The sequence below is a fragment of the Equus przewalskii genome, chromosome 15 (genome assembly GCF_037783145.1).
Source record: "Equus przewalskii isolate Varuska chromosome 15, EquPr2, whole genome shotgun sequence".
Lineage (NCBI taxonomy): Eukaryota > Metazoa > Chordata > Mammalia > Perissodactyla > Equidae > Equus > Equus przewalskii.
In genome coordinates, this window is record NC_091845.1 from 3989936 (window position 1) to 4002827 (window position 12892).

The 12892-nt window shown below is 59.6% G+C and overlaps 1 protein-coding gene across 6 annotated transcripts in view; it reads left to right on the forward strand.

Moving 5' to 3' along the window:
* FBLN2 (fibulin 2) overlaps positions 1 to 12892 on the forward strand; it is a 108965-nt gene that overhangs the window by 81087 nt on the left and 14986 nt on the right. For 3 of the 6 annotated variants that reach the window (XM_070576477.1, XM_070576476.1, XM_070576475.1), the window contains 5 exons: positions 3088 to 3297; positions 3901 to 4014; positions 4608 to 4709; positions 6685 to 6825; positions 10924 to 11058. In XM_070576477.1, coding sequence (XP_070432578.1) covers positions 3088 to 3297; positions 3901 to 4014; positions 4608 to 4709; positions 6685 to 6825; positions 10924 to 11058 — 702 coding nt within the window. The remainder of the gene's footprint in view (positions 1 to 3087; positions 3298 to 3900; positions 4015 to 4607; positions 4710 to 6684; positions 6826 to 10923; positions 11059 to 12892) is intronic. The other 3 variants (XM_070576480.1, XM_070576479.1, XM_070576478.1) reach the window with 1 other exon arrangement.

A 12892-nucleotide genomic window follows, 5' to 3' on the forward strand; every position in this document is an offset into this window, starting at 1 on the left:
TACATGTCGCCCACCTGCCCGATGAGTCCCTTTGGGCCAGCACTGTCGTTTCTCTCTGGATTCTCAGTGCCTGGCACTGCACTTGGCCCAGAGGAGTCACTAGCAGTGACTGAGTGAATGTGGGGTTCGTTGGTCGGCCCCCACTTCACCACCAGACCATGAAGCCTTTGAGGGCTGATCAGGCCTGCCTCCTTCGCCTCTGTGCCCCTGCCTGGAGCCTGTCGCCAAGCAGCCGTGGGCATGTGTGTGGGAGCTCCCGGAGCCAGGGGAGCCCGGAGCCTGAATTTGCTCCTGCCTGAGGGTTAGGAGCCCCGTCCTGGAGCTTCCAGCCCTCAGGTCCCTGGGGTCTCCTCCCTCCGGTGCCCTCTGTGTGCTATAGTCTGTTCTGGTTGCCATGTCCGGCCTCTATCACCCTTGCCAGGGCTGGCCATCAGCTGTCCTTGTACCTGTGGGCCAGCAGGAGCCCAGTGAGGGTGTCCCAACGAGTCAGCGGTGTCCTTCGTACAGCTGGGCCAGGCAGCCCTGGGTCCAGGGCTGTGAAAGCCCTGGCAGGCCACCTCTGCAGGTTTCTACATGTTCAGCCTTGACCAGCCAGGGACCAGATGCCCAGGAGGGTTCTGGAACCACCAGCCCAGGCTTTTCTCCGGCCAAGTGGACCATCTGGGTTTCCTGTGGGCCTGTCCTCGGCACTTCATGGATGGGGAATTTAAGCCACAGGGGGTCCTAGCATCAAGGTTAGCTCCTAGCCTCTCAAGTCCGGCAGACCTGGCTGGAATCCCAGCTCCACGGCTCTTCTTGGCAAGTCATGGCGCTTCTCGGAGCCTTGCTCGTTGCATCTGTCAGGCAGGATCCTGCTCTTTACTTCGCTCAGCGCAAGGATGAATGACGGATGCTCATCAAGAGCTTCGATGAAGCCTGACAAAGCACTCAGAGTTGCCACCCCGTTACTGCCAACAGCCGCATTTTAGCAGGCCTGAGGAGGAAGCTGAGGCCCAGAGAGGGGCAGGGCCTCACCTCAGGCACACAGCAGGTCTTTGGCACGGGCAGCTCTGGACTTTTGGCTCTGATGACTCCCATCTCTGCCCCTGGCTTCCTGGTGCCCTGGATTTGACCAGGCCCAGCCAGCCCTGGCCTGAATCCACCCAGATCTCTGTAGCAATAATGCAAGACTGTGGGGATCTGTGCCTGGGACTTAAGATGCCCACTGTCCACAGGCTGTGGGGTGAGGGCTCCTAGAAGAACCCATCCTATGGGTACAGAGTTTCCTGGACACCACGGTGGGCCCAGCAGATACCTGCATCTCCCCCCAGGGTGGGGCAGGGGAGCGTATGGAGGATGGAGCAGGCTAGGCCAGGGGAACCTGACAAGACAGAGGGAGTGGCCAGTCTCGCCAGGCCAACGTGGGCTCAGAGACTGTCCAGTCCTCTTGCTGGGGTTGGCTCTGGGGGCTGGTTGAGCACTGGTGTGGCGGCCAGGGTAGTACCCAGAAGGTAAAGTTAGGGAGGAAGTCCAGCTTCAGGGGTCAGAGGGGGAGCCTAGGGCCGGGTAGGGTCCAGAGCCAGAGAGGTTCGTGCTCCTGTCCTCTGGTGAGGAACTCATAGGTAACCTGGGCCTCAGGGGACACAGGTGCCGGACTCAGACTGACTTGGGTTCTAGTCCTGCTCAGGTGATTTTGGGCAAATCACTTTGCTCCTCCGAGCCTCAGTTTCCCTCTGCCAGGAGGATCATTGTGAGGAACGTGCTGATGAGGGTGGGCCGGGCATGAATCCTAGAGATGCTGCCCAGCCTGCAGCATGCCTGGCGGAGCCCCAGGCCCAGGGCCATCTGCTGCCCACCTGCAGTGCCAGATCTCCTGGGGCCAGACCACCAGCCGTCACAGGCCCGCCTGCAGGCACCAGGCCGGTGCTGATCGGGCTAGCACTCAGTGTAAATGCCCTCAATGGGAAACATGGTCCTCAGATGTGACTTCATGCAGCTGCTCCCCCGGGCGCTCGGCTGACTGGGGCTGTGGGCAGGGCTGAGGCCCAGGCTGATGCGGAGCGTGGAGGGGCTATGGGGCTCCTCCTGTCCCGTGACTGTTAGATGAAGAGCCTTCCAAGGCAGCTCAGTCCCAGGAGCCCTCTCCCACTCTCACCTGCTGCTCACCACAGCCCCGGGAGGCACAGAGAGACCTGGTGCTGCCCAAGGTCACACGTCTAGAGAAGGCCTGTGTGAGAGTTTGGGTCCTTATCTGATGGACCCCAGGTTTGGGGCCCTCTCTGTTGCTGGGGAGGTCCTCCCTGATGTCACAGAGTCAGGAGTTTGAATCCAATTCAGCACTTTAGCCAAAGCTTCATGAGGGCTGCTGTGGGCCTGGCCCTGTCCTATTGCAAGGGATTTGGGTCATAACGACTTGGACCTGGCTCTGATGGGTTCACTCTTATTGCTAGGGGTCTGTCCATCCACCCATCCATCCACTCAACCACCCACCTACCCATTCATCCACCCATCTTCCCATCCATCCATCCTTCATCCGTCTACCCCACCCATCCATCTATCCTACCCATCCATCCATGCATTCATCTCTCTGTCCATCCAGCCATCCATCCATCCATCCTTCATTCATCCATCCAACCATCCATCCATCCATCCATCCACCTACTTATCCATCTGTCCATTCATCCATCCTTCATCCATCCTTCATTCATCCATCCAACCATCCATCCATCCATCCACCCACCTACTTATCCGTCTGTCAATTCATCCATCCTTCATCCATCTACTCATCCCTCCACTCATCCACCCACCCAACCACCCATTCACCCACCCACCTATCCATCCTTCCTTCATCCACCCAACCACTCACCCACCCACCCATCTAGCCATCATCCACCTGTCTATCTACCACCCACCCATCCGTATATCCATCCATCCATCCATCCATCATCTGTCCATCCATCCATCCATCTATCCTTCATCTATCTGCTGTCTCAGCTGGGGACACAAAGGGTTCTCATGAGAACTTGCACTGATTTCCTGGGGGCCTGTGGTCTCAGCCACCTGCGGGGGCCAACCTGGCTCCCATCATGAGCTCTGACCCTACCCCAGTTTCAGAGGCGGAGTTAGCGAACCGGGAGGCCCTGTCGCTGGACACAGAGACTGAGCTGCCCAACAGCCTGCCTGGCGATGACCAGGATGAGTGCCTGCTCCTCCCAGGAGAGCTGTGCCAGCACCTCTGCATCAACACCGTGGGCTCCTACCGCTGTGCCTGCTTTCCTGGCTTCTCGCTGCAGGATGATGGCCGCACCTGCCGTCCAGGTAAGGGCCTGGGGCCAGGGCTGATCTTGCTGGGAAAGTGTGGCGTTCCTGGGCTGCAGACCATGGGGTACTTCCCCTCTCTCCACCCCACACGTTGGAACACATGGAGAGCCAGAGCTTCCTAGCGATGGGCTTGTGAGGCCAGGCGGTTGGGCTCCTTCCTGGAGCTCCATTTGCAGGGCGCTCCCAGTACCATGACCTGGGCCGCGGAGGCTCCCACAACCCAAGCTGTGTTCCCTGCGCTGGGCCTGCAGGGTCAGGCCCCGACAGGCCGCCCGGGAGGCTGCCTCAGAGCCTGGTCAGGGGGGCTTTCCCCCTGCCAGCTTCCAACGATAGATTCATTTTCAGTCTAGAAATGCTTTCCCCCTTTACCCCGTTCTTCTTCCTAGCCTCCTTCCTCTCCAACCCCTCTGCCCCAAATCTCTGTGAGATTGATCTTGCCCAAGATATGTTGCTCCCTGAGCCTCAGTTTCCTCTCCTGTGAAATGAGAGCAGTGAATGAGGCAGTCTCCATCAAGTGCCTGGCCTGGTGCCCAGGGCACGAGGAGCGCTCTGTGCTGTGAGGGCCTGTGACCCCTCTCCTGTGTGCTCTGCCCGGGACAGATGGTGACCCTGCACAGCCGGACGCCGCAGAGGAGTCTGCACTGAGGCCAGAATCCTCCCAAGTGGCCCCCAACACCATCCCACTGCCACTGCCACAACCCAACACCTGCAAAGGTAACTGGGGCCGTGGGTGGGCCTGGACGGCCAGCCGACGGTGAGCTCGCCAGCACTGGGCGCTTGCGCGGTGGCCCCCCGTGCCAGTGGTGTGTCTCCTGTGGGGCGGTGGTCTTGCCTATCTGAGGTCGGGTGAGGAGCTGAGAGGGGAGATTCACGGGGCAGGGATCAGCCTGGGACGAGAGGGGAGGTGAGAATGGGGGCAGCCTCGGGTGAGTGTATGTGACCCCAAGCAAGCTGATTAGCTACTTTTTGTCTCAGTTCCTGTGAAATAAAGAAAAGCCTTGCTTGCCAAACTGTCATGGAGACTGCAGTCGGCCCCACGTAGAAAGTTCTCTTTGTTCTTCTTCCCTCTTTCCTGTTCCTCCTCTCTGTGTCCCTTCTCTTCCTCCTCCTCTGTCCCCCACTGTTAAGAGGGAGGGTTTGCAGTGTGAGTGGTGGTGATGGTGCTCACACCAGCAGTGGGGGAGCCAGTTTAACAGGTGAACTTGAAAGAGGACTGGGCATCGGGTTCCTTGCTCCTGGCCCCTCCGCCTGTGTGTTGGAGCCAGTGATGAGCTGGTGGTCTCTGACTTCGTGCGGTTTCCTCCCAGACCACGGGCCCTGCAAGCAGGTGTGCAGCGTCATCGGGGACACAGCCATGTGCTCCTGCTTTCCCGGCTATGCCATCATGGCAGATGGCGTGTCCTGTGAAGGTGAGTACAGGGGCCGTCCTCATAGCTGTGCAAACCTGAGTTGGCCTGTGGTGGGCGCCCCGGAGTTGGGGCGGGGAGGCAGAGGGGGTGGGGATGTGAAACTGGCTGCGTTCGTGAGGGAGCAGGCTTGGCTGCTGTGACGAGGAGCCTCAGATAGAGCAGCTTAGGCAGCTGTTCCTCTCACATCACGGTGCACAGGTTGCATGCAGTCCAGGCTGGGCATACAGGTGGAGGGGCCCAGGTCCCTTCCATCTTGTTGCTCTGCGGCTCCCTAGAGCAGTGCTTCTCAAACCTCAGCATGCACTAGAGTCATCTGGAGGCCTAGTGACAGCACGGATCCTGAGAATCCACAGAATCCTGAGACCCTGACCCAGTAGTTCTGGGTGGGGCCCGAGAATTTGTATGTCTAATAGGGTCCCTGGACCACACTCCAACTAGCCCTGTCCTTGAAGGTTGCCCCTGTCTGGGGGGCCCAAGTTGGTTTGTGACCCCTTGTCCATGTTCTGGCCATGGGTGGAAAAAGGAAAGAGGGAAGTGTGTGCCGATGGTTGTAAGTCAGGACCTGGAGAGGTGGTCATCCCTCCCACTTGCCTCCAGTGGGGAGCAGAGTGAGGCTGTGGAGCGGGGGCCCCCAGCTGCACTGCACATGCTCAGTTCTGTTACTGGAACCAAGGAGGGGACAGTGGGTTCTGGTGACAGTTAGCTGACTCTGTCATTCATGAAGGGTCTAAAGAGGGTCCAAAGCATGTCCCTTTCATACCCGCCACCCTGCCAGGTCTAGGTCTTGTCTCAGTGGGGCCTCAGTGGGCCGAGACTGCCCTTGTAAAATGGGTGCCTTGGATCCGACACCTGCTGGACTGGTTCCCACAGTGAATGGCACCTCAAGAACAGCCTTGAGATGGCAACTGCTCGTGTCTTGAGGCGGGACAGACGTGGAGCATGTGGACAGTCTGGGGAACACTTCAGTTCAGGTTCAGGTCCGGGAGACGTGACCCTGGTGGGTGTCTGGGGGTAACAGGGTTAAGTCTGTTGAGAAAATACCCACATCTCTCCCAGAAGCTGAAACCCCACATCCAGGCCTTTGGCTGAGACTCTGTTCTGATGTGGACGAAACCATCCATCTGCCCAGAGAGGGCAGGAGACTTGCCCAGGGCACACAGCATGGCCTTTCTCTCAGATGGTGGGGACAGATCTCAGGTGCCCCAGGCTTCGCTCCCCACGTCCCAGGGCCATGCCGCTGGGGATGCCTCTCTCCTGGGTGGGGGCTCCTTTGGGCGCAGCCAGGCCGCAGGCCAGTGTCCATGTCTCTCCAGGCCTCCCTTCCTCCTTTGCAGGGCCCCCAGCGGTAAAGGCCCTGCAGTCCAGGCCGGAGGTTGCAGACTGACTTGCTGAGGGTGCAGCCTGCCCTGCAGGGGGTCCTGCTAGGCTCCACTTTATTTAAAATAATCAAACGAGTTACCAACCCTGAAAAGCTCCCACAGTGTTTTTAGCTTCCAGATTTCAAGTTTCTCTTGAAACTTTGTAAAATCTGCCCACAAGGGGCCCACACCTCCAGACCCCTTGGACAGTGCCAAGGTCTGTCCAAGCCTGTACGAATCTACAAGTCTAAAGCCTGTGGAGCCCCTTGGCCCATCCTCCTGTTCGTGTTGCCAGCCTGGCCCCTTAAACACTCAAGTCTGCAACCCCTGCCTTTGTGGTTCCCGGGCTGCCTGTGGAGGCGCGTGTCCCAGACGGCGCATGGAGGCAGCCCCTGGTCCCACCCGCCGTGTGACCTCGGGCAGGCCGCCCACCCTCCCAGCCTCACCTTAAGCTGTCAGACATCGGTTGATGTACAAACTCAGACTTGGGCCCAAAACCCAGAGGTACCACTGATGGGCTGGAGGTCCTGGGCAGGCCCCATCTGTCACTGAATGCTCCGTGGCAGGCCACGCCCCTCTAACAGCCCTTCTGTTTTTCCTCCCGCGGCTGTCACTAGACCAAGACGAGTGCCTGCTGGGTGCTCATGATTGTAGCCGGCGACAGTTCTGTGTGAACACCCTGGGATCCTTCTACTGTGTCAACCACACAGTGCTCTGTGCCGAGGGCTTTATCCTCAACATGCACAGGAAGTGCGTGGGTAAGCAGAGCCCCTGCCTGCCGCCACCGTCACGGCTCTCTGCTCTGCTCCACGCCAAGCCGCCACACTGAGGCCACATGCTAAAGGGCCTGCCCTTTGCATCTGAGCGCTCAGCACCGCCGGCCCCCTCGTCTCCGTGTCGTTCCCTCCGTGTCCTGGTGTCCTGTCCCCCTTGTCCACCCATGCCGTCGGGAGGCCACTTTCCCAGGGACGTGCCTGAGGGTCAGGAAACCTTAACTGATGGGTGACCTGGCTGGGTCACTGAAGTGAGGAGGTCGGACATGCAGGCGGCAGGCCAGGGAGCATGGGGTCTGCAGGCAGGGAGGCCTGGGTTTGAAGCAGGACCCCTCGGAGCTCTGTGGCCTGGGACCAGTGACGTCCCTTCTCCAGGCCTCAGTCTTCTCGTCTGTAGAGAGGAGGCATCGATCCTCCTTTGGAGGTCATGTGAGGCGTGTGTGGCGCGGCGCAGACCCTGGGGCACAGTGGGCGTGTGATGTCAGCTGCTTCCATGGTCCTTAGATGCACGGAGTCCCCTCCAGAGGCGAATGAATGGAGCTGGGTCCAGCAGACCTGGCTTTTGCACCAGCTCGGCATTCATTTGCTGTGTGACTAGGAGCAGTGGAGTGCTCTTCTCTGAGCCTCTCTCCATCTCTAACGTCAGGGCCCAGAGGACTGGGCAAGGGCTGGTACCCAGCTCCTGGCCTGCACGTGGATGGAGCCAGTGCTCACTGACGGCTCATCCCTCCTGCCTCTTGGTGCCCATGCAGACCAGGGCTGGGGCTCCAGGGCAGGCGTGCTTTGTGGGCAGCAAGGAGGGCAGGCATGATGCTCTCTGCATGGCTGGGGTCTGGTGTTATCACAGAGGAAACATCCTGTTTCTGAACCAAGATAGACCTAAGGCGGCAGAGACATGGGACAGACTACGAAATGCTGTAGCAGAGACACGGGCAAAAGGAGAGGTCATTCCAACTGGTGGCATCTGCACGCCCTTCTGGAGAAGGTGGCATTTGCCTTGTCTCCAAGAATGGCTGGGACTTGGAACTTGGGAAGGGCATACAGGTGGAAGGAGCAGCTCGAACAAAGGTGTGGAGGTGGGAACAGTGCAGAGTGCAGGCACGGCATGTGACCAGAGCCCCATGTGTCTTCTTTGTGCTTGGGGACCATGTCTGGCCTGGACATGTCCTCTTCCTCCCCCTCCACTGCTGGGCAGACGGGCCCAGGTTCTGGGCTGAGCTGAGTGGCCGCTGCAGACATGTTTGCCCCCGGCCTCCAGCCCTCGGCACAACATGGCCCTCCTGAACCTGCTTATTAGCGGCTAGGCAGCTCCTCCTGTCTGGGTCATGTCTGTGTATGTGTCTGGGAAGGCGGGGCCCATGAGGGCCTGCGCGCACCCCTCCCTGGACGCCCTGCCATGCCCGAGTGTGTGGCCTCCTCTGGTGGCCTGGAGAGAAGACCTCGTGCTAAAAGGCATTGCCAGGCAATGGGAAAACACGTTGTGGGATTAAGAGAGCAAGGGGACGTTCCACTCAGCGAAGTTTATGAGCTCCATTCTCATCCTTTCCTTGCCTCCCTGACTCATTCATCCCACACAGGCTTCCCAGGGCCTCCTCTCCGTCTTTCCGCCCCTCTTCTGAATTCGTTGCCTCACTTGGCGGCACGCTCACACACGTCCACTCGTGTCTTCTGTGCTTCCTTTGTTGCCTCCAGGCTCGTTGCTTAACCCCAGCTTGCAAGATGGGAGACCCGTGCCCGGATGAAGAGCGTGGTCTCTGCAGCCAGACTGCCTGGGTTCAAATCCTGGCTCTGCCACTTTCTAGTTGTAAGACCTTAGACAAGTCCATTAACCTCCCTGAGCCTCAGTTTCTTCATCTGTGAAATGAGATAGTAATAGCTCTCACCTCAAAGGGTCACCGTGGAGATTAAATGAGTTAGTCCACGTAAAGAACTTGCTGGTGCTTGATGCTTGATGTTGTTGTTATGATTCAGCAAATGTGTATACTGAGGCAGCCTGCAGAGGTAGTGAGTGCCCCATCATTGGGGGTGTGTAAGCTGAAGTGGGACAGTATTGGGTGGGGCCAAGTCCAGAGGACATCGAACAGATGTGTGACCTCTGTGGGGACTCCCCTGTGCTTTGTCGTTTACTTTTTGTGCCCTGCCCTTTGAGGACCATCTTGGCCCCTGGGAAAAGTGTTGCAGGTGAGCTGGGCTGTGAGAAGATGGGCGGGGAGCAGCCCCGGCTCTGGAGGCCACCCTGCAGCAGTGGGGAAAGGGCACAGCTCTGGGCTGCATGCTCTGAGTTTCCTTCTGCTGCTGCCCCGTGGCTGCGTGACTTTGGTCTAGCTTGTCCCCTCTGGGAGACCCGTTTCCTCATCTGTGAAACAGCGTTGCAGGATGAAGGAATGGCAGTTTCTGTAAGCACCCAATCCCTAGCAAGACTCAGTGTTGGCTGTTATTTATTGCCGTGGTTCCTCCCAGACGGTGGGCTCCGGGGCCAGGGCGATTCTGGCGTCCTGGGAGCTTGTCTCCCTCTGTCACTCCAGCCTGTCCGTCAGAAGTCTTCATCTTGCCCAGCCAAGCCTTCCTGGGAAGCTGCTGGCCCGAACCTCTCCCCTTCCCTCCTCCCCATCCCTGCCCAGATGAGGGTGGGCCCGAACACCATTCGGCTCACCTGTGAGCTTGGGAGGGTGTCTTTCCCCCTTTCCCCACAGCCCTGCACCCCACCTGTCCACCTGGTCCCCGTCATCCTTGTAGACTTAGCTCAGATGTCATGGCCCCAGAGAAGCGACTCTGACAGTCCAGGGCCCAGTGTGGGTGGTGCTGTGGCCTGGGCCCAGAGACTGCTGCTCTTCTCCCCCGCGGCTCTGCCAGCCCCGCGGCCCGCGTTCCTTGAGGGCAGGGGCTGAGGCCGACAAGCCCGCTTGGCCCGCTGGGGCAGAATTGCACTGGGTAATGCGGCCCGTGGATGAAGCAATCAGCGGATGCTGGTGCCTCCCCTGCCTGGCGAGGCCGGCTGGGTCCTGTGTCCGCTCACCGGCCCGGGGCACTTCTGGAGTTGGCGGTCTCCCTCCGCCTCCACCCTCCCTAAGGCTCCTGCTCGCTCTCCTTGGCCCAGAGTGAGTCCTTGGCCTCTTCTCTCTGTCCCTGTCCCCCCGGTCACCTCAGCAGCTGACCACTCCTAAATTAGTGTCTCCACTCAGGCCCCTTCAATGAACTCAGAGGTGTTCTCTGGCTGCTGCTTGACTCTCAAACCCGTTATAGCTACCGGGTTCCCCACCTTCCCCTGCGAGCCTGCTCCTCCGGGCTGTCCCCATCCCAGCTGAATCTTTCTGATTCCCCTTCATCTCATCCATCCGTGGATCCTGTCGGTTCCACCTTCGCAATATTTCCAGAACCTGACTGCTTCTCCTCGCCTCTGTGGATGGCGGCCCCATCATCTCCACCCTCACCCCTGGAGTGTTCACACTCAGCCAGGGAACCCTGTTACAGAAGTCAGACCACTTCTCTCCTCCACTGGAACCCTCTATGGCTCCCACCTCTCTCTGTGTCTCCTAACACTCTTCTCTTTTCTCCCTGCAGCCACACCCACTCCTGGCGGGCCCTGAACTTGCCTGGCAGGCTCCCTCCTCAGGGCCCTGGTACCTGCTGTCCCCTCTGTGTGAACTGTCTGCTGGGCTTGTTGTGTTTCCTCTCCAAGTGCTTGTCAGCTGTGCTCTTCTCTGAGGCCCCTTCCGTAACCTGTTGCACCTGGCGCACACCCGCGGCACCTCTGCACCCCTCCTTCCTTCACCCCGCTGTTTCCCGCAGCACCAGTGACCACCCACCCGGTTATGTTTGTTTATCTGTTGGCCTCCCCCACTGAGGGTCCCCACCATGGCAAGGGTTTCTCTCTGATTCACTGCCTACCCCTGGTGCCAAGAACAATGCTTGTTGGCACATGGCAGGTGCTCAGTAAATCTTTGTTGAATGACTAGATGCATAGACAGGTGGCCATCAACTCGCGCTGCTCTCTGGGTAATGAGCACCGTGAGGGCAGGGTGGGCTGTGCGCAGCTGCCGTCCCGGGAGCCCTCAGCCTTTGATGGTCTCCCTGTCCCCGCAGACATCAACGAGTGTGTGACGGACCTGCACACGTGCAGCCGCGGCGAGCACTGCGTCAACACTGTGGGCTCCTTCCACTGCTACAAGGCTCTCACCTGCGAGCCCGGCTACGCCCTCAAGGACGGCGAGTGCGCAGGTGAGGGTCCTGGCCCCGCCCTCTCTCACCCCGCCCCCACCCTGACCCGCCTCCTCTCCCACCCCGCCCCGCACCCTGCCCCGGCCCCTCCTCCCTCCCACCCCGCCCCCACCCCCTTCTGCCTCCTCTCCCACCCTGCCCCGCCCTCTCCCCAACCCTGCCGCCTCGTCTCCACCCCGCCGGCTTCTCCACCTGCCCCGCCTCCTCTCCTGCCCCACCTCCTGACCCGTCCCTGTCTCCTCTCCCACCCCGCCCGGACTCCTCTCTCAACCCGCCCCGCCTCCTCTCCTGCCCCGCCTCCTGCCCCGTCCCTCTGCCCCACCTCCTCTCCCACCCCGTCGCGCCCCGCCTCCTGCCCCGCCCCTGGCCTGCCCAGAGCCTTCTCCCTTCTGTCAGGTCCAAGCACCTGGGTGTCTTGCCTGTGGGAAGACCCCACACATGATGGGGTTTGGGTAGAGATGGGTGACTGAGGCTGGTGGCGGGAGAGCGTGTTCCTGGCTTCGCTCCCGTTGCTGGTGTCTGGGTGTCAGTTGCTCGTCTCACCATGCCCGGGTCCTCGTTTGTACTTGGGATGCTGCTCCACAGAACCATCACTTTTGTCCCTTTTCACTGGAAACTTCTAGGCTCCTAAGAAGAGGGAGGATTTTCACTGAAGGGTTTCAACAGATGCTTCTTGAGCTGCTTTTATGTGCCAGGCAGGGTTCTGGGTGACAGGGATACCGGGTGGCGTGTGATGTCCTTGTCTCTGACCTCCTGATGAGGAGACAGGGCCACAAAGGCATATGGGGATGCAGGAGTGGCCGTCGACTGGGTGTTACTTTATGTGGGGGTCCAGAGAGGTCCCTCACAGAGGTGATGCTGGAGGGGATGAGGCTTCTGGGAAGGGTATTCCAGGCAGAGGGAAAAGCAAGTGCGAGGCCCTTGGGAGGGGAGGGGGTCTTGGCATGTTGAGAGAATGGAAAGTAAGTCTCGAGTGCAGGCGTGCCCGGAGTGTAGAAGGAGGGGACAGGATTGACAGGCCTGGTGAGGAAAAGGGTTTGGAGTCTATTTCATATGTGATAGGAAGCATTTTATTTTTAACTAAAAACGTCCAGAAGAATGTCATGAAAGAGGTGAGACCTACAGAAGTGCTCAACTGTTGCAAGCCCTGGAAAATGCCGACGAGAAGTGGTCCTGAGGCTGGGCGGGAGTTCAGACAGGTGGATTCACACACTCCATGTCGGCCCGGAGCTGGGCGCGGAGGCAGGGCTAGATGGGCTGGGAGGAGAGATGAGCCAGGCCCCTCAGCACATGTGTGTGTACACACACATGTGCACAGGACACACAGATGCAGGGCCAGCCCCCTCCAAGAACCCCGGCCCCTGGGGAGGGTGCCACCCCTCTGCACATGCCCAGCACCGCCTGCCCCTCTTGTCTCTGGTTGCAGCCGCTTCCTTCTTAGACCAGACCAGAGCGGCTGTGGGGGCCCCCTTCGAGGCACCCAGGGGTCCTGGGAGGGAGGCTGTGCCTGGTTCACGTCTGGGTGCCTGGACCCAGTACAAAGCCTCGCAGAGCCTGGGCTGCTGTGGGAAGGTGGAGGAAGCCTTGGAAACCAGCAGGATGGATGGCTGGACGACTGACCGGCAGACGTATGGGCGTTGGTCTGGCAGTCAGTGAAGCGTGTGGGTCTCGGCTGTGCCGCTTACTCTCTGGCTTGCCTTTCTGCTCTGTGCATCGGTTTCCTCATCTGTAACAAAGGCCTGCTGTGCTTGCTGTGACGAAGCACAAACGAAAGTGCAGGGCTGGTGCCTTGTAAACTGTAGAGTGCTGTGCAGAGGTGAGGGGCCCTCACCAA